The sequence below is a fragment of the Zonotrichia leucophrys genome, chromosome 12, assembly GCF_028769735.1.
Source record: "Zonotrichia leucophrys gambelii isolate GWCS_2022_RI chromosome 12, RI_Zleu_2.0, whole genome shotgun sequence".
Taxonomy (NCBI): Eukaryota; Metazoa; Chordata; class Aves; order Passeriformes; family Passerellidae; genus Zonotrichia; species Zonotrichia leucophrys.
The window spans coordinates 7,182,456-7,203,991 of NC_088182.1; the positions used below are offsets into that span (position 1 = coordinate 7,182,456).

At 44.0% G+C, this 21,536-nt stretch overlaps 1 protein-coding gene and 1 long non-coding RNA gene across 14 annotated transcripts in view; one reads left to right on the forward strand and one right to left on the reverse strand.

Moving 5' to 3' along the window:
- CADPS (calcium dependent secretion activator) overlaps positions 1-21,536 on the forward strand; it is a 202,736-nt gene that overhangs the window by 157,869 nt on the left and 23,331 nt on the right. For 5 of the 13 annotated variants that reach the window (XM_064723732.1, XM_064723735.1, XM_064723737.1 and 2 more), the window contains 7 exons: positions 2,711-2,857; positions 5,945-6,100; positions 8,866-9,013; positions 13,223-13,237; positions 14,565-14,639; positions 15,708-15,791; positions 20,805-20,837. In XM_064723732.1, the coding sequence (XP_064579802.1) occupies positions 2,711-2,857; positions 5,945-6,100; positions 8,866-9,013; positions 13,223-13,237; positions 14,565-14,639; positions 15,708-15,791; positions 20,805-20,837 (658 nt within the window). The remainder of the gene's footprint in view (positions 1-2,710; positions 2,858-5,944; positions 6,101-8,865; positions 9,014-13,222; positions 13,238-14,564; positions 14,640-15,707; positions 15,792-20,804; positions 20,838-21,536) is intronic. The other 8 variants (XM_064723734.1, XM_064723736.1, XM_064723744.1 and 5 more) reach the window with 3 other exon arrangements.
- LOC135453082 (uncharacterized) lies at positions 338-4,776 on the reverse strand. Its single transcript, XR_010441766.1, has 3 exons — positions 4,678-4,776; positions 3,847-3,954; positions 338-852 (listed from the first exon to the last, which is right to left on the reverse strand). It is a non-coding gene; the product is annotated as an uncharacterized LOC135453082 (long non-coding RNA).

Genomic DNA, 21,536 nt, shown 5'->3' on the forward strand with positions numbered 1-21,536 from the left:
TGCAGCTCCAGAGCTTGTGTCTCTCATCAATCGTATCAGGATCCAGTCCTGAAGCTGAGTCGTCTTAAATCAGACAGCCCTCATCTTGTTGATGCAAATGCCCACATTCCCTGCCTGATGGCTGAGGTTATATTTAGCCATCTATATTAAATAGGCATGGCTGGCTTCTAGAAACCGTTTCTCATCTTGGACCTGTATTTTTATGGTCTGAACAATTGCAGGCTTCATGGAACATTTGTTGGTAATATTAATCATTTTTTAGAGGTCTCACTGCAACTGTTAGTCAGATAATTAGATCAGTTGAACCTGAAAAACTGTGCATGTCAATTCAGGAGAATATTTTTTTTACATTAGTTACTGTATGTTAACATAATATACTCCATTATTTTGCTGTTTTGTTTTGTTTTAAAAGTACTAACTTATTCTTGCAACATATTCTTGCATCAGCAAAATAATGTGTTGTATAAAAGAAATATGTTTCCGTGTGAATATAGTATACTGTTTACTCTAGAAGTCATATTTTATTAATACAGTGTTTTTATTAATATAACACTGTCACTTCTTGAATTTTAATATTAAAACCAAAGGTCCTCTGATTTATGTATTTACCATCTGGCTAAGTTATTTAAGTTGCTTTTCCTTATACATTTATATGTTGTCCACCTCTTGCTATTTCTTTATTTATTCCATATCAGTATCTAACCACATGCACTGCCATTTCTGAAGATTTAACACTCTCTCAATCACTATGTAGTCTATGTCTCATTCAATAGTCATATCATCTTAGCAGCAGATACAGTATGAATGGAAACAATGGACAGCTTTGTGGCAGTAGTGAATTCTCCTCTTTGCCTGAAACAGAGAACACACAGATAGCAGGAATTTAAATCTGCTAAAAATCATAGAAATAATTAGAAATCAGAGCATAGTGATGAGGCTTTTTTCACTGGAAAAAAACTTTGATTTGTGATTTTCCTCTTCAACAAGGGATTTTATTCACAAAGAATGAAGTCTGTTCCCTAACATTCACCAGCAATGACAAGCTGAGCTCTTGCAGAGATGTGGTTCACATCGTCTGATGCGCTAGGAAACATTTATTCAGGCAGCTCAATTCCACTGCTTTGGGGGTTGATATATAAAACTTGCAGTAAGAAATGAAGTGCTAAATATGTCTCAGGGAAGTTACTAGGATTTTAATATGCCTTGAAAGACATAGTGTATAATTTGATAGTTTCACAGGAAGCCAGATAATGATGTCTGTAAAGTAACTCATTTAATCCAGGGAAATGGGAGAGACCTCCAAAGGTGCCATATCCTGGTGCAGTCTCAGAGCAGGCAAGTTTGGATGCTGAAGCAGTGCCTGTGTGCATCAATAGGAAAGTTTTCAGCAGCTTCAGCAGTGCAGGGTGAAGCTGAAATTCCTGAATTTCTAATTCCGTTTTCACTGAGTCCAAGTAACAATCTGGTGAAAACGCATCTGGTTTTGCTCCTCACATGGGACTGTTAAACCACCTGTGGGTTGTGTACCAGGGGGTCAGACAGTGTTCCTGGGAGAGGGCAGAAATGAGACATTGTTCTGAAACTGGCCTCTCTTCTGAGAGTCAGGTAATATGTGAGTTGGGTAATTGAGTTCTGTGTTTTGCTGATTCCCAGACCTCCTGATGTTTTAATTTTACATGTAGAATATAACTGTGATGATATACTCATTAAAACAGAATTAGACCAATTGCAACATCTGGAGACTTAGTACAGTGAAATATGTCAGGGTGCATTCCAAACTTTGGGCATGCAGTGCTGTTACATGCACCTTGTTCCAGGAGAGAATCTTGCACTAAATCAACACAGCTGTCCACTTTTTAAAGATCTCTATTTGCATAACAGTTACACATCTGAAAATACAGATTGAAGTCATGATGCCCAATTACACATGCTTTATACTAACCTTTGAATATCTTAATCACCTCATGGCCCCCTTTCAGCCATGAAACAGTCACATACTAGTCCTGGATTCATTTACAAAGTGCAGATTATGCACAGTGCACAAATAGTGGGGCTGGGCAATCCTTTGTTTTGCACCCAGGAATGCAAGGGAGGATCAGGGCACTGTCTTCACAGAGGAAGAACCTTGTAGTTCACTATCTCATCACTCCAGATTAGCCCATCTTTATTTGTGGAGGGTCTAAGACAGAGAGCTTTTGCAGCAAAATTGCAACTCCATTGAGCTTGGTAGTGAGAAAAACTCTTATGGCTGGAATTCCAGACTCTCTCTTTATTATTTCAAATTCCACTCCCTTAGCAGATCTCGTAGTTTAGCACTTCCATTGAGCCTGTGTGTGCAAGAACTGAGACTCTTCCTTAAAAGAGAGATGTTTTGGAAGAAAAGCTGCTCTCTGCACTTTGAAATGGTATCAGGACTTGAAGGTGCAGTTATTTTCACAGGTGTTTAAATTCTCTGTCTATTTTTCCCTTTGCAATTCTTCTTTTCATTCCGATTTGCTTTTTTCTTGAAGGAATTTGAATTTTATAGCAGACTGAAAACTCAATACATAAACTTTCATACTCATGCTTCTTTCTGAAATGTTTTGCTTTAGTTTTTTAACTGTCCTCATGCTGTGAACTTTGCAGATTTGTTTCTGAGTGTCATGTGCTTCTGCTACATCGGCATTGTCACTGTTATGGTATTTTTTCTTTCTGTCTGTTTCTTCCACAGGAGTTTAACAAGTAATCTGCCCAATGTGAATCTACCAAATGTGAATCTCCCTAAAGTACCAAATCTACCAGTTAACATCCCACTAGGCATCCCACAAATGCCTAGCTTTTCTGCACCGTCATGGATGGCTGCTATTTATGATTCTGAGTGTGTATTCAGTTCAAATTAGATCTCATTTAAATTTAAAGTAATCTTGGCATGGATATGTATTGTTTGTTTCTGTGCATTACATAAAACTTTAAAGAGTGATACAGTTAATTAGATGTTTTCTGAATGAGACACTAGTGAATTTCTGGCATGTGTATTTTGAGGGTTTTTTTTGTATAAACCTTGAAAATTTGTCTCAACTCCCACTGAGAGTTTGAGCAAGTATCTTGCTTTACAAAATAGCTGTCAACAATGGGGTATGGTCTGAATAACATACAAACCACAGAACTCACAATGTGACATTATGTGTCTCAGCAAAGAGTTTTGTCCAAAAGAGAAGATTAATCAATTTCAATGCCAGTCAACCAATTTCTGTGGACCAGATGTAGATCTAAAAATGAATTTTATTTAATGTGAGCTCTGCAATTCCCAGATAATTTTTGTCTTGACTTTGGTGAAGCAGTCTAAGAAAGAGGAGCACCCTGTAACAGTTTTCCTTCACGTTGGGGTATGATCCCGAGAGCAATTAAAGCTCCATAGCCTTCATTGCTGCCCAAATAATGCCATGACCAACTAAAGAAAGAGATTTTCAATGTGATTTTTAGATTGTGGCTTGGAAAATAGTGTCAAAGCAGTCACTCTGTAGGAGCCTTGAGCTCTGTGCTTCCTGCCTGAGAGTCCCAGGGTGCATGTGTGAAGCTCAGGGGAAACATACCACAAATCCTCAGCACTCCTCAGGATTAGGCAAGTTCTCTTACGGGAGATTTCTCACTGAGCAATGTGGAAGGTGATACCCAGTGGGCTCAACCCAAATCTCATCATTTGAGGTAGCTCATCTCCCAAGATGTCCTATCATGGGAACTGCTATTTGTCCATTTTCCTTCTAAAGTCCTAGAGAGTTATTTAGGGTTGGCATAGGCTGGTCTCAGACAGCACTGTGGTGCTTTACCTCTGTCCTCTCACTTAAAAGATAAAACTGAAGAACTCACCCCACAATCTTCTGTTCCCTTGTACTGAAACACCCTCAATTACATCTACACCTGGAGTCCACCAGAATGCCTCTGCCATTAGTCTGGCACAGGCAGGATTGCAGAGCACTGGTAATGAATGAAAGCAAAGAAAACACTGATGTGAGATCTTTTTAAATAGATTTAAAACCTTTTAAAATATTAGCATGGTTGTTTATGTTTCAAAGCCATACAACTCATATTCATGCTAAGATAGTTATTTTAAAGGCTAGCTTAGGCAGTTGTCTGTAAAGAGTACTTGAAAGTTTTAATCTTGCTCTGTGCATGCTTTGTGGTATTGCCCTTGAAAAGATAAGAATCATGTAATGACAGAAAATTGGATCATCCCTCTGAAAATGCTTGAGCATCAATGGTATATTGCAAGCTGCCGGCGTGATTAGAGTAATTGTGGTGCTCACAAGCAAAATCCAAACAGTGCATTTTGGAAATGAATATAATATATTGTTTACTTGGATGGAGCCCTAATCAAAAGTGAGAAAAAGACTGAGAATAATTCTTCAAAAATTTTGAAACCAAATGCATGTCATAATATTGCTGTAGTAAATACCAATTATTGTATTTGTACACATTAAATCACTTCAAATGTAAATCCATGCAGTTCCAAAACTGGGTTTAGACTGTTAAAGCTTGCTTACACCCAAGCACAGGTTTGAACTAAAAACTCTTGGTAGATGAACATGTGAGCCTGTTGTCCAAATTGGTCCCCTGGCAAAAGCAAATGCCTGATTCTTTATCTTTTCACCTCCCTGGTTCCCTTTTACTCACCCTTCCCCTCCATCAAGGACATGTTACCTGTTGCTTAGTGTCAGATACGTTTCTCCTACAACCAAGACTGTTCATTCTTTATCTTGTTGACTCTGCTAGCCCAGGCTCCCTCAGGACCCCTCTGGCATGTTGGGACTACAGTTCTCACCTGGGAGTAGCCCTGTTTGCATTAGTTCCCAGCTCCTCTAGCATTAACTCAATGCAGCTGGCATCTGTCACAATAGAAACACCCTCCCTCATCTGTTTCTATAGATGATGTCAGCACAAGTGGTAATGCATGGTGTGTTAAATATCTTATAAATTACTGTGTTAGCATTAGTGGTATGCGAGGAGGGGGTTGAAACTCTTGAAGCTCCCTTGGTAATTGTTCTGGAAAAAAAAAAAGTGAGGGTGAAGAAGAGAGGGAGAGAAGAGGGTTATAGATGCATAAATTTCTGTGCACAAACAGAGTGCAATCCAGTCCTGTATTTTTATTCTGTAAGTGGAGGTTTGAGATATAATTATACTGTGAAAAGAGCTGGTGTAGCTACACACTGCAGGACTAAAGACTTCCATCTGGGCAGGGGTGTGGGTACAAGAATATATGCTTGGGAAAGAAATTGAGAATTTTGTGGCAGACCAAAGTTGTTGCAAAATAAATTTTTAAAAATGTAAATTTGTTGTCCTGTAATTGCCTTTGCAAAGAAAAAGCTGCAGCAATAAATCCTGCTGAAACTCCTGGATATGAGATGTACCCTTAGCTCAATTGACTTACCCCAATTTTTTTTCAGCTATTCAAGAGATAAAGTGTGTCCTCGCTCACCACTTGTTAGCACTGTCCCTTACCTGGAAACGGGGCCACACTGGGGGGACAAGGCAAACTCAAGATATAATTTGGTGGGGGGAGAATTGCATGAAACCCTAAATCTTAATAACTGCATACAGCCTAGTATGGCAGTTATTATTGATCAAGGATTTTCTCCCACAATTTCTGGCCTTAATTTTTAATAATCACATATGTTAATGTGGTTATTAACTAAGGCTGATTTTTACCATACACACGTTCTTCCCGTTAATGTGTGTAACTCATGATGTTGTCTTACTCATCTGGTCTGGAAAGTTTTGTGGGTGATGACAGCAAGGTAGATTAGGCAACTGTATGGTAAAACTCAAAATCCTGATGGTGGAGATGGCCAGCGTTGTCCTGTGTATGAAACTGCTGTCTGCCTTACACTTGTTGCAGGAATGGTCTCCACATCAGGTTGCCAAGACCCCGATGCCACTTCTGACTTTTGTTCTCATTTTGCCCTGCCAGCAATGGATCAGGCACCTCAGAAGATATGTTCTGGAAACTTGATGCCCTACAGACCTTCATTCGGGATTTGCACTGGCCTGAGGAGGAGTTTGGGAAACACCTGGAGCAGCGCTTGAAGCTGATGGCGAGTGACATGATCGAGTCCTGTGTGAAAAGGTGGGTGCCCATGAGGGAGCCTGGCATGGTTCTCACAGGAATCAAAGCTATTCCACCTTAAAACTGGAATTCACCCCATTGCTGTGAGTTGTGGACTCTCCCAAGCAGGCACTTGTCTGTTGAGACTGAGTGCTTATTCCCAGTAAGGCAATAAATCACCCATTCTTCTGGGCTTTGTAGGTAAATTACTTATTTTCAGTGCTGCACGTGAGGTCAGATCTTTGTAAATGCAGGTTGGTGTGATGATGCTGACTGCTGAAGGTATAGCCATAAGAAAAATCTCAGCACCCACCTAAAAAGCACAGATACATGAAAAAAATCAAGAAAAAATTATTTAAAAAGTGGGATAATGTGTTGCTTGGCACACAGGTTTCACGTCTGCCGTTGATTGGGAAAAGCTGTTGTATCATCAGCCACATTATAGCATAGTTACCTGCAGATCTTCCAAAACAGAGATATCTTTAAGCAACTTTTAGACATACTGGCAGCTGTCATTTTGAAAGCAAAATATTGAAGTTAAATTTCCAACTTCTCCACTGCAATTTATGTCCATTTGCATCAGAGATAACGAGGCAAGAAGAAAAAATGAACTTGGTATTTCTTTGTGCAAAAATTCATAGACAAAGAGATGAACCAGAGAAAAAATGGATGCCAAATATAGCCAGTACATGCTAATATTAACTGCAGTGAGTGATGTGGCTGTCCTGTACCACACTTTCCTGGCCGCTCTGCAAGTCTGAGTGTAGCATTTATTTTCAGTACAATCCTCACTAGCCTGGATGTGCAGTATCAGCACAGGGGAAGGCACATTCAATCCCTGAGATGCAGGCAGGAAGGCAGATAGCTCGAGGCTTGTTCTCTCACCATTCTGGAATAAACCCTAGTGCATTTTAAGTGCAATGAGATGTGTTGCATTTAATATCTTTGACATAGAGCAATTTATTACAGCAGCCCATCTTTGGTCCTGTGTCTGGCACAAACACTGAGCTTTAGTTGTCTTTCAGTTGTCAGACTGTGTTTTAGGAGAAAACCCAGTGATGGAGCTCTGCTCTCTTCTCAGCTCTAGCACCACTAGCAAAACTTATTTTCTCTTTTTTCTTTTTTTCATTTGGAATTAAGGCCCTTTTGCTGTCCCTACAGCACAGTTATAGCTGCAATGATCTGTAAAAATCAGAACAAGTTAGCTCAGCTGAGATAACTGGGAAAAATAAGCAAATTTCCAGGTACATCTAGAGAAGAGCTTGTGTGCCTGGAAGCCAGGTGGTTTTTTTCCCTGGTTTGCCTCAACCTTTCTACAAATGTGTTGCCCCTCTGTAAAAACCTGGCCCAGCTTGTATTGGTACAACTATATATAATGGTTGTGAGCATAAGTAAGTAGGAACATGCTCCTTTCCATGAGGAGATGGAAAATCCCAGTCTCCTTGGGTCCTTTCAGTAATTATCAACATTCTAGTCCCCGAGTCCAGGCTAAATCTGGCACTGGTAATTAAATCAGTTCAAATGCCATTGCTGATGTAAACCAATATGCTGCCTTCCCTATTTATATCACCTGCAAACAGGGCCTGGCTAAGGTTTCTTTAGCAATTTCAGTTTGACACAACATTTTTCTTCGCGTCTGTCTCTGAACTGTTGAATCCATGGAGGAGCCACTCTGCCTTCCACACTGGGTTGTATTTCAGGGCTGTCAGGAAAGCAGCCCTTGCAAGGAAGGCCTGTTCACTAATAAATCCAGGCAGAAGGACCTACATACCAGCTCAGATCTGATCCCCAGAACGGGAGCTTCACATTCGTAAATGAGTTTTCATTTGCATAACCCTTGGGGGATCATTTAAGTTCAGAATTATTCCTGAGCTGCAGCTGATATTATTTGTTATTTCTAAATTGAAGCTCCTATGTTAATTTATTGGCAGATTCTGTGTGATGTGATAATTGTTCTGTGTTAGGTTAGATTAGTGAAGTACCTCTGGAATATGAAGAGGGGCTCTGAAAAAAGGCAAGGCAATGCCCACCACACTGGAAAGCATTCCCTTGTTAGACTCACAAATGCCTTGGCATTTAAAATATGACATAGGATCAGATTTTGTAGGTTTTGGCCTAACAAAGGTTTTGGTGTCTCATGGCTTGTTACTGACAGGGATGTCAGATGTGATCTCAGTGAAACCTCAGGAGAACAGGGAGGTGTGTGATGCAGGTGTGTTCATGTGCACATGCCTGTGCCTCTGCATGCTTTGCAGATACAATCTGGTGAATGTGTGTGGTGCAGGGAAACCACTTCTGTGAACTCACAAGGCGATTAAGAACTTCCAGTGAGCAAATACTATCATATCACTATAAATGCAATGATCTGGCAGTGTCCTTTCAGTCAAGCAGTGAAGGAGTTTCTGTTATTTGTGGTTGCTGCCAGGGAGCGATAGGAGCTTCAGTGCAGCAGGGTGTGGTTATCAATCAGCTAATGCAACCAAATTAAAGGTGTGCATTGACACTGCTGTTTGTAACATCATCACACTGTTTATCAAGCATAAGAGAGTCACAGTTTCCCTGAAACTGTTGAACACTTTATAAATAATGTGTATTCTGGAAAGGGGGTTTCTTTTTAAACAGGAAAATCATTTTTAGAAAAAACACATTTGTAACAATTGCACTATGGCACTCCCAGCAGCATTCAGCTTTCTGGCTCTCAGACTCCTCTCAGTATTGTTTCAAATTATTATTGTCTTAGTATTTTTAAAAGCAACTGAAACATCTTCTTCTACTTTCCTTCACAGAACAAGGATTGCGTTTGAAGTAAAACTGCAGAAAACCAGCCGATCAACAGATTTCCGAGTCCCTCAATCAATATGCACCATGTTTAATGTCATGGTGGATGCCAAAGCTCAGTCTACAAAGCTTTGCAGTATGGAAATGGGCCAAGAGGTAAAAATGCAGGTTCTTCCTTTCACAGCTTTTAAAGGCAATGTCATGAAATTTCCTGTCTCCTGTTGTGCTCGTTTCAGAGACGTTGTATCGTTTGTGGATTTAGCCTTCCATAGAGAGTGTGCAGATGAATGTACAGGGGGTTGCTCTCAAATCTAATGAATAGAAACATTCGGAATCCCTGTCACTTAGGAGTGGCTTTTTGCAAGGACTGTGGTATGCATACGGTATCTCTCAAGCTTGGTTGTTGCATGATGACCATACAAATTGAGTCATTAACTGCACCTTGGAGCCAGGTGTCAGCAACACACTTTCTGTGTATGGCTATTTTCTGTAGACAAACATAAGGAAAACAGAACTGCCAAGTTGTTGCTGTGATGCATGTAAGGAAAAAAAAAAACTACAAAAATAAGAACTTCCAAAAGTAGATTGAAATTCCGGCTGCTTTGCCTTCCTCGAGTACTGGCTGTAATCAGCTCACTTGATCATTCTGGATTTCCAGGTTCATAATGACTCAAGTTCCCAAATAACAAACCTGTTTTAATTAATTGCTGACTTTTATTTTCTTCTGAAGTCATAGTTGCAGGTTGAAGTTTCTGTGAATTGACCTATGAATTAGAAAGACATGGCAAATTGGAATGAATTAAATGCATCAGAATGCTCATTTTGCTCCAGTGACTTCAAGCCAAATTGAATATTCATATACCAGTGTAGAATAAATTCACAAATACTGTTTGGCTCACCTAGTCCGCTGCTTGTCAGCATTTCCTAGATAAGCCTTTTCACTACAGCTTTCCATGGTCAGATTTTGCAGTGAATCATTGCTAGTTGTTCCGGTGTTTTTTCAGTTGTTCACTTCAATTTGTTCCTCTGAAAGAACTTGCTCCAAAGGCCCCTGGATGTTGCAGGGCTCTCTGCCCTGATGTCAGTGGTGTTTGGATCAGATTCAGCTGTTCTTTTTATTTTCCTTATACATATTTCAGTTCTGACATTTTATTTGTGACATGCACCTTGTAAGAGATTTCATACTGCCCATCATCAGGTCTTCCCTTGTCCTCCAGGTCAGCTGGAGCAGATCTTGAGTGGGCTTTTTTTGTCCATGTCTGGACATGAACTTCTCTACCATTTTCTGTTCCATATTCATACCCATGTGTCTCCCCAAATCATGTTTGTGATGTTCCCCACTGCAAAACAGGATCAAACCCTTATACTGGCACAGTCCCTGGGGACAGGGAGATCTTGGAGATCATGAAGACAGGGGAGGCTCATTGCATTCATTAAACTGTCAGGTGAAGTATTCAGATGGCCCAAGACTGATCACATCAGCTCTGTGCCCAGGTATTGTGTGACCATTCACTCACTGCATCTTTCCATGCTGACTTGTGATGATGCTCCCTGATTGCCACAGTTTCCTCCAAATTCTGAGCATCAGTCCCACTGCAGGTTCAGCCTGACTCAGACTGCAGTTGACAGGGGAGGAGGTGGCTGTGTGGTTGCTCCTGAGCTGCAGACGGGGTCAGCTGCAAATCTGCCTGGGCCACTTCCATCAGGTGTTTGGTGCAGCAGCTCCGAGACAGCTGAACCCCTGTGGCAAGCAGCAGTTGCTGGGACATGAGGTTTTTAACAAATAGCTAAACTAATGGAGCCTGTAAAGCAGACATAAATTATTGGTGCATAGGTTACCATTTAGGGCTGCAGTATTTTATACACCCTCCCTTTTACTCTTTTTTTTTTCTTTTAAGTAGTGTTACTACCTCCCCTTCCATTCACTTGTGCCACTCTCTGTTTTGACTATCTCCATCTCCTCTTCTTGAAGCTGTCTAAACCTGTGTGCCAAGGTGGTCAGGCTGAGGGGGATTCAAGTTCCCATGTAGATCTGTCATTACAACCTGGGAGATGAGGACAAAATGTCACCCTGCCTCTTCCAGTCTCACTGGAAGTGATGAGGCAGTTGGAAATGCAGCAGAGGCATGGGAGCCTGGGTTTCCAGCCTGTGTCCTTCTCAGTAATATGGGAGCTGGGTCTGTGCCTCACTGAGTCCCTTTGTCCCCCCATCTCTGGTGTGTAGCAGCTGCACAGGTCAGCAAGGGGAGGAATGGACAGACAGGGAGGGACAGAAACTCACTGATGGGACCATCCATCAGTGCCTCAGTTGGCACATGGCTCCTCCAGCCCGTGTCCCTGTGCAGACAGTTCAATGGCAGCAAAAAGGGCTCACACTGCCCACCACAGAGCTCAGGCAAGGCCTTTGGCCCAGACCTAACCAGAGATGACATTTTTGTTAGAAACAAACCACACATTTTTCTGACAGTTCAGTCTGGGCAGAGACTCTTTTGGCACCTTCCTTGCCTAGACCTGACCTTGCTCTGTGGCTTCCCTCCCACCCCAAAGGCCTTCCCTTCCACACTACCTTCAGCCACACTCACTTTAGCAGATACTGGAATGCGTTTTGCGAGCATTACCCTGTGAAACAAACACCCATCATTTCATTCCATTTCCTTGTCTCTAAAGGCAGCTGTTAAAACATTTGGTAAACATACTTTACCATCTTAAATATTTATTTTTCCTCTGAATTTTTAATACATCTAAGGGGATAAATGTATGTATTAAATGTTTCTCAGTTGGTCTAGTATGTTTCTATTTAATATCTAAGGTCAGATGGTCCTTAGAGAAATACAACATACACACAATCTGTTACATGACAAGGCAAGATACTCATCACATAAAGTCAAGTTGAATCATTGTAGTGCACTGATTATGGATTGTAATAATTGAGCTAATAGAAAGCTATGATGAACTTGATCGAGAGTGGGGGCTGTGCTGGGTAAAGCAAACCAGCTCTGTGATCTTTAACCTTGAGTATTTCCATGAGGAATGTAGAAGGAGCTGTTGGAATTGCTGGTTTTGCGAGCCAGGCATCTGTAGCAGCACCAGGCGCTCGCTTTCCAAACCGCCGCCGTCTCTGACCTGTCCTGGCCAAGGCTCCCTTTCCCGAGGTGGAGCTGGGGCTGTGGCTCTGGTGGCACAGGGTGCACATGGCTGTGGCTGCCTGGGGCAGGCCCTGTCCTGCATGGTCACTGCCAGGGCACCGGGGCTCCCTCTGCCCTGGGGATTGCGGCTGCGATGGGAATGAGCACTCAGGGTGCTGCTACACCACCTCGGTGCATGCACAGGCTCCTGTCCTGCTCTCAGAGCTGTGGTTTTATTCCATTGGGGCTCTTATTTGCTTTTGAAACAAGCTTGTTATTGAACATGCATCAGTCAGTGCATTTCACAGTGAATTGCTTTGCACATAGCTAGTCATGATTGAATTCAAACTCATGACTTACATGATGAAAGCAGTTAGCTGAATACTTGTTTGCAAAGTTTTACACACACAGAAAATGCAGTTGCAGAAGGAAAACAATATGAGAGAGACACCCCAATATATGCACAACCCCTTCTCCATTTCCCTTAGGAAGTCCTGGCTGTGTCTGCCAAGCACATCAGCAGCTTCTACCTGTACCAAGCTGTTACAGGTCCCTGTCGCCCCACAGCTTCATTCCAGCTGTGCTGGGAAAGGCCAGGTCAATCCTGGGAGCTGATATGGCCTAGCTCTGCATTAAAGATTAATAATAACTATGATCCCATGAGGGACTTGTGTATGTCTTGACCTGCAAAGCAGGACATGGAATGGGAGCTGCCAATGCAAGTTTCACCTGCTTGTTCGTGTATGTTTCCCCCGCGTGGGCCCAGCAGATCGCAGCCTGTGGCGTGGCGGTGCCGGTTTGTCCTCGTGCCCAGGTGAGGCTCTGAGTGCCCCCAGCCAGGCCTTGGGCTGGTGCTGTGCCATGTCCCCTGCCCTGGCCCTGCTGCCCCAGTGAGGGCTGTGTGGCTGCCCCGAGGCTGAACCCTGCCTGTGGACAGCCGGTTCCCTTCCTCTTTGGAGCCAAAAACTGCAAGAGAGTGCCAGGTGTCAGCTACAATCCGGTCCCTTCCCGCTGTTTTACTGCCACCAAATCCTACAGGTAGCGATCTCTGGCATTTCAGCGAAAGGAGGTTTTGACCCCATTTCATTTTCCATTGCTTATTGTTTCTGTGCATGATGCTGCTGTTCTCATACGTCTCTTTTTTTAAAAGATTTTGGTTTATTTATTGTTTATCTTCATATGTTCTTTTTCCTGTCTTTTGCACTTTCCTCTTTATTTCTGTCCCCAATCATCTGAAAAGTTTGCAAAAGAGTGGGTAAGTGTGTCCTACTTTTATTTTCTTTTTCCCAAATTCCTATATTAATGTTACTGCCATAGAAAAAAATCCCCAAACTGTAGAGCAGTTCAGAGTACCAGTCAGACACTGAGACCAGCAGCTAGCATTTGTAAAGCCCTCACAGTCTTCCTTCCCAAAGTCTGATTAGTATTTAAAGCAGATTTGTCTCTTTCAATGTGATTTGATGTTAACATTTTAAAACAATATTAATGCCAAGTGGTAATGAATATAGTGACTAGCACCAGTGCTTGAAATGTTTGACTGAAAAATCAAATGTTTTGTGTTGGAAAGCAGTCATAATCAGTATTTTCTCAGTCCATTGAAAATAAGAATATACTGTATGTTTTCACTAATTAAATCTTGTATTGGAAACAGGTCTTTTCTAAATTAGTAGAAGACTGTATTTTAGTACCTATTCTAGCCATATTGCAGCTGATTGCATCAGAGCTCCCAAGCTAAGCAAGGTTTGGCGTGTGCAGAAATTGGGTTGGAGACTCAGAAACGCTGGTGCTGCAGGCACAGCCCTTGGTCAGCCAGTGCTGAGCCACTGCCGCGGGATCCGCCACTGCCCGGGGCTCAGGGCTGCACTGCCTGCTGCCTTTTGCATGGGACAAAAGGGCTCCTCGTGGTTTGTTGGGTGGTTTTTAAATCTATCTCACAGTACAAAACAGCAAAGCATTGGAATGAGTGGTTAACTTGAGCCATGTGCCTGCTGAACCCGGGATAACACAGGTTCAGCTGCTTTGCTGCAGTGGGTGGGAAGGTTGCTGCACCATTCCCAGTGGTTGAGCCAACTGCAAGCTCTCCTGGAGCAGCACACCCTCCCCATTTCCATGCTGAGGGCTGGGAGGTTTGTGGTGCCCTTGGAAGGGGCTGCCTGTTCCCCTCCTGCAGCAGTTGTATCCCACTGTCTGCTGCAATCCATGTGCCAGGACAGGACAATGCCCACAGAAGTGGAGCAAAGGGATTCAGAATCTGTAGGAGCACGGGGTGCTGGTTCTCACAGGGATGGTGGAGGCTCCCCTCTGACATCCACACATGGCTCCCAGAGCTGCGGGCACTCACAACAGGGCAGGGTTTGCCCATGCTTCAAAACTGATGCAGGATTCTCCTGAACTCAAGGTCTCTCCTACAAGTGTAAGTAGTCACTGGCCACTGCAGTGGGGCCCAGGGTAATAAGCTGCATAATTCTTTGGTTTAATACTATTTATTGTGGCTTACCAAGGGAAGAGACTGACAAGTGTAGAGCTGTTGGCTGTGATCAATGCTAATATTTTCCTCCCCCTCTCCTTTTATTTTTCTTTAGCACCAGTACCATTCAAAAATAGATGAACTAATTGAGGAAACCGTCAAAGAAATGATAACACTCCTAGTGGCAAAGGTAACCCTCGGATTCAGGTGAAGTGATTCACTGTTAACGTTGCATCTTTAATATGTGCATTTCCATTAAAATGTGACACATTAGGATGTTGAATTGGCTTCTTGTTTCTCACAGGCAGGATCATACATCTCCCAGTCCTTTCATGGTGACTCTTTGTTGATAAGGAGCTGCATGAGACGTAGTACTCTGCTAGCAGGATTGCCATAGTGGGCCAGAAGTGGCTTTAAGGAATGGGTGTGAGGCTAATGGGGTAACAGCCCATGGTCAGCATCACCCCACAGCACTAGGGTGGCTGCAGTCAGGGGGTGGCACTGCTAAATGCTGCTGCAGAGCCATTGGGGTGGCATGCAGAGGTGGTCACCACTCCTACGCACGAGGTTGTGTGGACAAAATAGCTCATCTTGTGCAAGATCACCATATGCTCTTCTAAGAAATTAATTTAGAGATGACAGTAGTGGGAAATACATTCCAAAATGTCAGGTTTAATTGTTTGGAAATTGTTTTTCATCGGAGTCAGCTTCTGTAGCTTAGCTGCCAGCATTCCCCTTGGGTGGTTGTGTAGGTCTGGTGTGCTGTGCTAACACGGAGGGGAATTGGTATGTAAGGAGAAAGATGGTGGGGTGTGTTTTCCTCTAGTTTCAAACTTTCTGAGAACAAGTCATCCCTATTATACAGTGGAGACCTTTAAACATAATCCGCCAACATATGCCAGTTCAATTCTTCTGCAAGAATACCCAGCTAGCTGCGTGCTTGCCACTGCATCCTGGGAGCAGGAGCCACAGCCTTCCCCAGCCAGAGAGGCTCTGCTGGATTCCCCACACACTGCCCCCTCCTCCTGTCCCTGCACCACCCAGGACACTGAGGGGTGATTCCCAGTCAGCAAGGGGTGCACCATAGCACCCAAAAGGAAGCACTCCTTTCTCCCCACTCCCTGCCCACTGTGCTCAGGGAGAGGTGGTCCATTTCTTTGGCAATGCTGATAGGTGCACGGGTTCTTTTGAAGGTGATGCAGATTTTTACACCCTTGTCCAACTATTAAAAATAATTGCAGTATTTTTTGTCTTTTAGTTTGTCACCATTTTGGAAGGAGTCTTGGCCAAACTGTCTAGATATGATGAAGGGACTTTGTTTTCTTCATTCCTGTCATTTACTGTAAGTACAGACTATATTTCCTTTCTTTTTATTTTTTTTATTTTTTTCTGAGTTGTAACCTCCTGCTCTCCCAGCTACCTAATAATTCTTCCATTTTGTGATGTTAGATCACTGTAACTCCCACATGAATAGATAAACAACCTATATGCAGATGTACAGTACATAAACATCCAGGATGCACAGAGAAAAGCCATCTCCATCCATCCTTCAGCTTGGTGAAGTTTATTCTGTAGAGGATACATATGAAGATGAAAAAAAAAACATTGCATTGTACATGCAATTAGCTTCATTGTCACTTCACATGGCAGGTGTGTTCCTCTCAGTCTTCTGGCTGTAACAGTGACCATTAAATAGTAAACAGCAAAATGTGTTTCTAAAAGAGAACAAGGTAGGGGAAATGCCATGAGGTCACAAAGCACAAGGTGCTTCTAATGCCACATTTCTCCATAACACTGAAGAACCAATTCACAGCTCACCACATATTTCCTAGCAAGGTATAGGATTAGACCAATATCTGTGCAAAACTGGCCTCAGTATCCAGCAATGGTTTAACAATCAGAGCTGTATTCCAGAAAAGTGTTGTGACAGCTTCTTAGGATGAACACATGGCAGCTGATTTCCAAAGGTCTTCTGAAAATGCATGTGCCAGAAAGTTTACAGGAGTGTCTCTGTGCAAGGAGGACTTCACTTTTCTCGGCTCACAGACACTTGTGCACATGAATGTCTGTGGCTGGGCTGCTTGGAAAGTTGTGTTCACATTTCACACCCTGGTCCTTTTGCCTTCCTGTGCAGCCTCTCCTGCACCGACTTGTTCACAGAGACTGGGCAAGAGGCAGAAGGCACTGCTCTGCAAACTGGGAAGGCTTTCCAAAATCTCATTTTGGAGTTGTCTTAGTTCCTTGCAAATGTCTGCTGTTTGCTACTCTTGGGCCCTTTTGCTGAGTTTGAGGCAGTTTGTAGAATCCATCTGGAAATGGAGATGGATTTAGGAAGGCTTAACAGCAGAGGCAAGAAACTGCTCTTGGCAGCTTTGTATACACAGTCTGGCAGCTTATCTGAACCACCGTGGGGTTCAAACTAAGCATTCTGCCTTTTCAGGTGTGCTGGAGGCACTTTGTTCTTCAGAGAAGAGAGGAAGGGAGGGTGTTCCATTCACTGCCCCGCAGTGCAGCTCGTCTGCCTGGATAAACCCTGTGAGGTTACAGCCCCAGGGCTGTGCTCACCCCTGCTCGAGGGGATGCAGGGTATGGATACCTGGATACCTTCCCTCATTCCAGTGCTGTGGAGGGTTAGGAAATGCTTGTGTGCCAGCAGCAGAGGATGTGGAGGCGGCAGCTTTCCAGGCATCGGAAGCACCGGCATCAGCCCGTGTAGACAGTGTAGTGTGCAGCCCTTCCTTCCCCGTGAATCCAAGCTGTTCCTCGCTGGTGCTGCACTGCTCCCACCACATCCCACTGTTTACACTGCCGAGTGCTGCTCCCTTTGATTGCTGAGCAAAGCCCTGGCGGCACCTGGGCTCTGGGCACCCGTCAGGACCAGCATATGGGTGCATAGGGTTCAGGCATCCTCTCTGCTGCTCCTCGGACATTACTGACAGTTAACTGCCCCAGCAGCAGCAAAACAGGCTGTCCCACCCCAACAGCCCCACAGCCTTCAAACGTGGTCCCAAAGCCTGGATTTCATGAGTTTTCAGTCAGGAAGGGATGTGTATCCAAATAGCTGCTGTGCGTGGTGTGTGCATGTCTCAGGAAAGTGTTGGTCCCTCGCCCACAGCAAGTGGGCTGGGTACACGACAGAAGAGCAGGATTGCTCCTTCCTGACAAAGGGATGTCTCTCGCTTTGGCCCCCATATTTGCTGGGAGCCACTGGGAGAGGGGGCTGAGGAGCAGCCCTGACCCCTTTGGCACTGGGCTTAGCAAGTCTCCTCTCCCTGCAGTAGTAATGTGACTTTCTGTGTTTAGTCTTTGCAGTGATAAATACAGAATCTCTCTCTCTTGTTACAGCATGCTTGCACCACCTCCCACGTTTTCCCTGTCTGAACAAATACAACAAAGTGTGATGGTCCAAGCCACTGAGCTCCAGAAAGCATTAGTCTCCCACCCCCTTCCACCAACTTCTTTCATCGCGTGTTTTCCAGGCGCTCTGCAAGTGACATGTACTCGGGGGTCTTGTGACAGACAGTTTTATCACCTAGTAGGATATCCTCATTTCCAATTCTTGCCTCGAAATTCAAGATAAAATTAATGCATCTGTTGTCCTAATAAATTCTCACTAGCCACTTCTCCTTGCAGAGCACTTTGAGAGGAAAACACCCTTCTAAATTTGGCCAGACTTTTTTTTTTCTGTTTGTTGCTACATTTGAGTGCATCTTGGCGGCAGCAGCCCAGGCCCTGGCTGGGTGTCTGCATGTGCAGATCCACTGACTCACAGGAATGCCAGCTGCTAAAATTCCCTGTAATCTGGATGGCCTCTGTAGGCAGAGCTTTACACCTGTGGTAATTATAACCAAAGATTCCATGCTACCCAAGGGAGACAGAAGTAAAAGATCTTATTTTTGTTCTGCGCAAAATTTGTATGGTAAACTGAGATGTTTCATGGCAAAGTCACATACTTTGTGAAAAACGGCAGCCTAGCAAAAATCACACAACATCCGGCAGTTTGGAAATTTCACTAAATGTAGCCAAATCTGACTTTAAAGAAAAACAAGTAATTATTCTGATTAAAGGAGAGTGGGCAGAAGAAGCAGCTCAGTTTTTTTGTGGGTGGAGGGAGGAGATCGCAGGAAGCTGAGTTATTCTTGTCGCCTCTTGGCTTTGGAGAAGGTAGTTTGAAAGTGGCGCTAAGCTGGACCCAAGAGTGCTAAATCCACACTCAGCTGGCAGGTTTGCTTCTGCCTGGCTTCGTGCTCCATGTGATATTTGAAGGTACAGGTGTAGCCCTGAGGAAGGACCCTATCTTGAGTTCTGCAGGCTGTTGAGCCACATCATTTTCCAGGCTTTTCTCCTGGCTGTTGGGCTTTGCTGCTCAGACAAACTGCTGGTTTGGTGCTCGCATGGGCACCCTGCCTGCGTGGGTGTGCCATGACTGCCTGCTCTCCTGGAGCTGCATCCACTGGATGGGCTCCAGCTGCCTTCACACACGGGGGCTGAGGCTCCTCCGCTCCCATTCCGCAGCAGCAAGGGATAGCACTTCACCACCTCCCCAGAAAGTTGTGAGGATAAATGCAGAGACAGGGCAAGGTGTCCAGCCAGCCGGCTGGAAACAGGAATACCTGGAGACAACACAAGTGTTTGCTCTGGTGCTGGTTTTGCTGTCTCCTTCGTACACTCATGTGCTGGGACGTGCCCCGTCCCCCTGCAGCCTCTCTGGCAGGCAGAGCTGGGGTCACACTGCAGCAGCAGGCGCTCGGTGCCCTCCTCCTGCCCTTCCCTCTGTTCTTGCCCCCCGGCTCGGCAGCCTGGGCGCTGCCAATGCTCGCCGCGTTCACCTCGGCAATTACCACCAGTCTGGTCTTTTGTATCGCCTCATTGTGCTTAATTATGCACCCCCCACACACACCATATGAGTGCTTCCACCCACTCTCACATTCTGTCTCACACATACATTCATTCTCTCATTCGGGACACATAATTTATTCATCCCAAGATGCAACTGTGTGCGTGTTATATTTAGGCTGTTTTAATGGTAGCTTTAGAAATATTTAAAAGCAGGTGAGCTTTTACACCCAAACAAAGATGGCCGGCAACGCTTACCCTAATTAAAAGCAGAAGCGTTGTGGAAAATCCCAGCCATCCTCTTTCTAGACACTGTGCCTTATGCTACAGTGGGAAAAAGGTCTCTGTGGCCAGCTGGGCACTGCTCAGTTGGAAGAGTTGGCCCTGACGTCAGGGGCCACCCCGCCTCCCGCGCCAGGCAATGTGCACCCTGCTGCATGGAAAATCACAGACAAAGTCAGTGCAGGGTCTTGCAGATCACACCAGCTTGTGATGACACCCCAGAGTGCAGTGTCCATCTCTGATACCTTCTCTCCAACGGTATCTTCTCAAAAAGGAGGAAAATCAGGGGAAAATGAGGTAGCTGTTCAGTCTGGGAAGCAGAAAAGCTTCAGAGCACTTCTGCGTAGCATGGCATGAGCACACTGCCCCAACATGGTCTGCAAGCTCTTGCCAGCGTCAGGGCCAGCAACAAGAGGGAGAATAATAATTTTTGGTTTGAATTCACTGCTGTGGGGGAGGAACAAGTGAGTGCAGGAGAGGCTGCAGGTGAAGGCAACAAGGATGAATTTTAAAATGTGAACACATCTTTCCAACCAGCCCAGCCACAGACATGTGCAAAACTTCTCAGAAAACCTTCAGGCCAGCAAAGCATCACAGGATGGGTTGGAAGGGACTTTGAAAATCATCTTGTTCCAACCTTTCTGCCACAGGCAAGGACACCTTCCACTATCCATGTGACTCAAAGCCTCATCCAGCCTGGTCTTGACAATGTCCCAGGAGGGAAGCCCGCTGTGGGCAGGACAATGGGGAGGGAGCAAAATTAGGGTCCTTTCTTGTGTCTAGGTTGGTGCAGGTCCCTGCCAGCCTCACCATGCCGTCATGGCCCCACTCCAGGGAAGCTGGCATTGCTCCTGGGATACAGCTCCCAGCAGGAGAGACATGCAGAGCCTTGGGAGACACGTGGCATCAGGTGGAGAGCGAGGCCTCCGAAGAAAATAACGATGTCTTCTTACGAACCCCATCTTCCCCCGCTCGCTGAAGTAGAAGCACAACTCCCACACTATCATCTGCTGCTATTAGAGCTTTAGCAGCAGTAAAGTTACCTCTCCAAAAAAAAAAACAACAACAAAAATACCACCGTTTGAGACAGGAAAGTGAGTTTCATCACCCTTTTCAACCTACTCAGCGTTATGTTGTCCCAAGTCTTGGCTGGAGATGGTCTTAGAGAGTTTGAAGAAAAAAACAGAGACCTGAAAAGGTACTGGTGGTGTTAACTCTCTTCTTGTTCCTTTTACAGGTGAAGGCTGCTTCCAAATACGTGGATGTACCCGTAAGCACAATTTAAACAACTTCTGTCATAGTAATTTGCATTGTGCTTTGGTTTATGGCATGTGTAGCAACCCACATTATGCATTAACAGCCAAGATTGAGCCATGGGCCTTCATACTTCTAACATTTGAACTGGAAAGGATATCTCCATTATGTTAATAATGAGCAGTTACCCTCTTATGGAGACCTAAGAGGCTGTTTAGGCAACAATTTGCAGATGGTGTCAAAAAGGTACCATATTTATGCAATTGGCTTGAATCACATTTGAAAAAAAAAAATAGGAGCAGTGCATTCTGTTGATTCTTCATTTGGACTTGTACAAATACAGTATAATTTCCAAACAAAAAGTCCAGACATGTTAGAACTGAGCCAACACACATCTAACACATTAGCTAATCTATTTTATTTTTGTTCTTCTAATTGTTGGTTTATTTTACTCTTTTGGAAAATGACTTTTTTATTACTTTGGGGAAATGGCGATGAGCTACCAACATGTGTTTGGGAAATTGTTAATGAAAATAATTTTTTCCATTTTTCTGTAATTGGTATAGGGAAACTGTACATCGTCTCCTCTAATTAGACCTTGATTCATAAGGAAAAGAGCCCTTAATGTTCTTAGACAGAGCACTTAACTTGCCAGAAATTTACATTTAAATTAAGTTGAAGTGTAATATATGAATGTTGGCTGGAATAAGGGGTT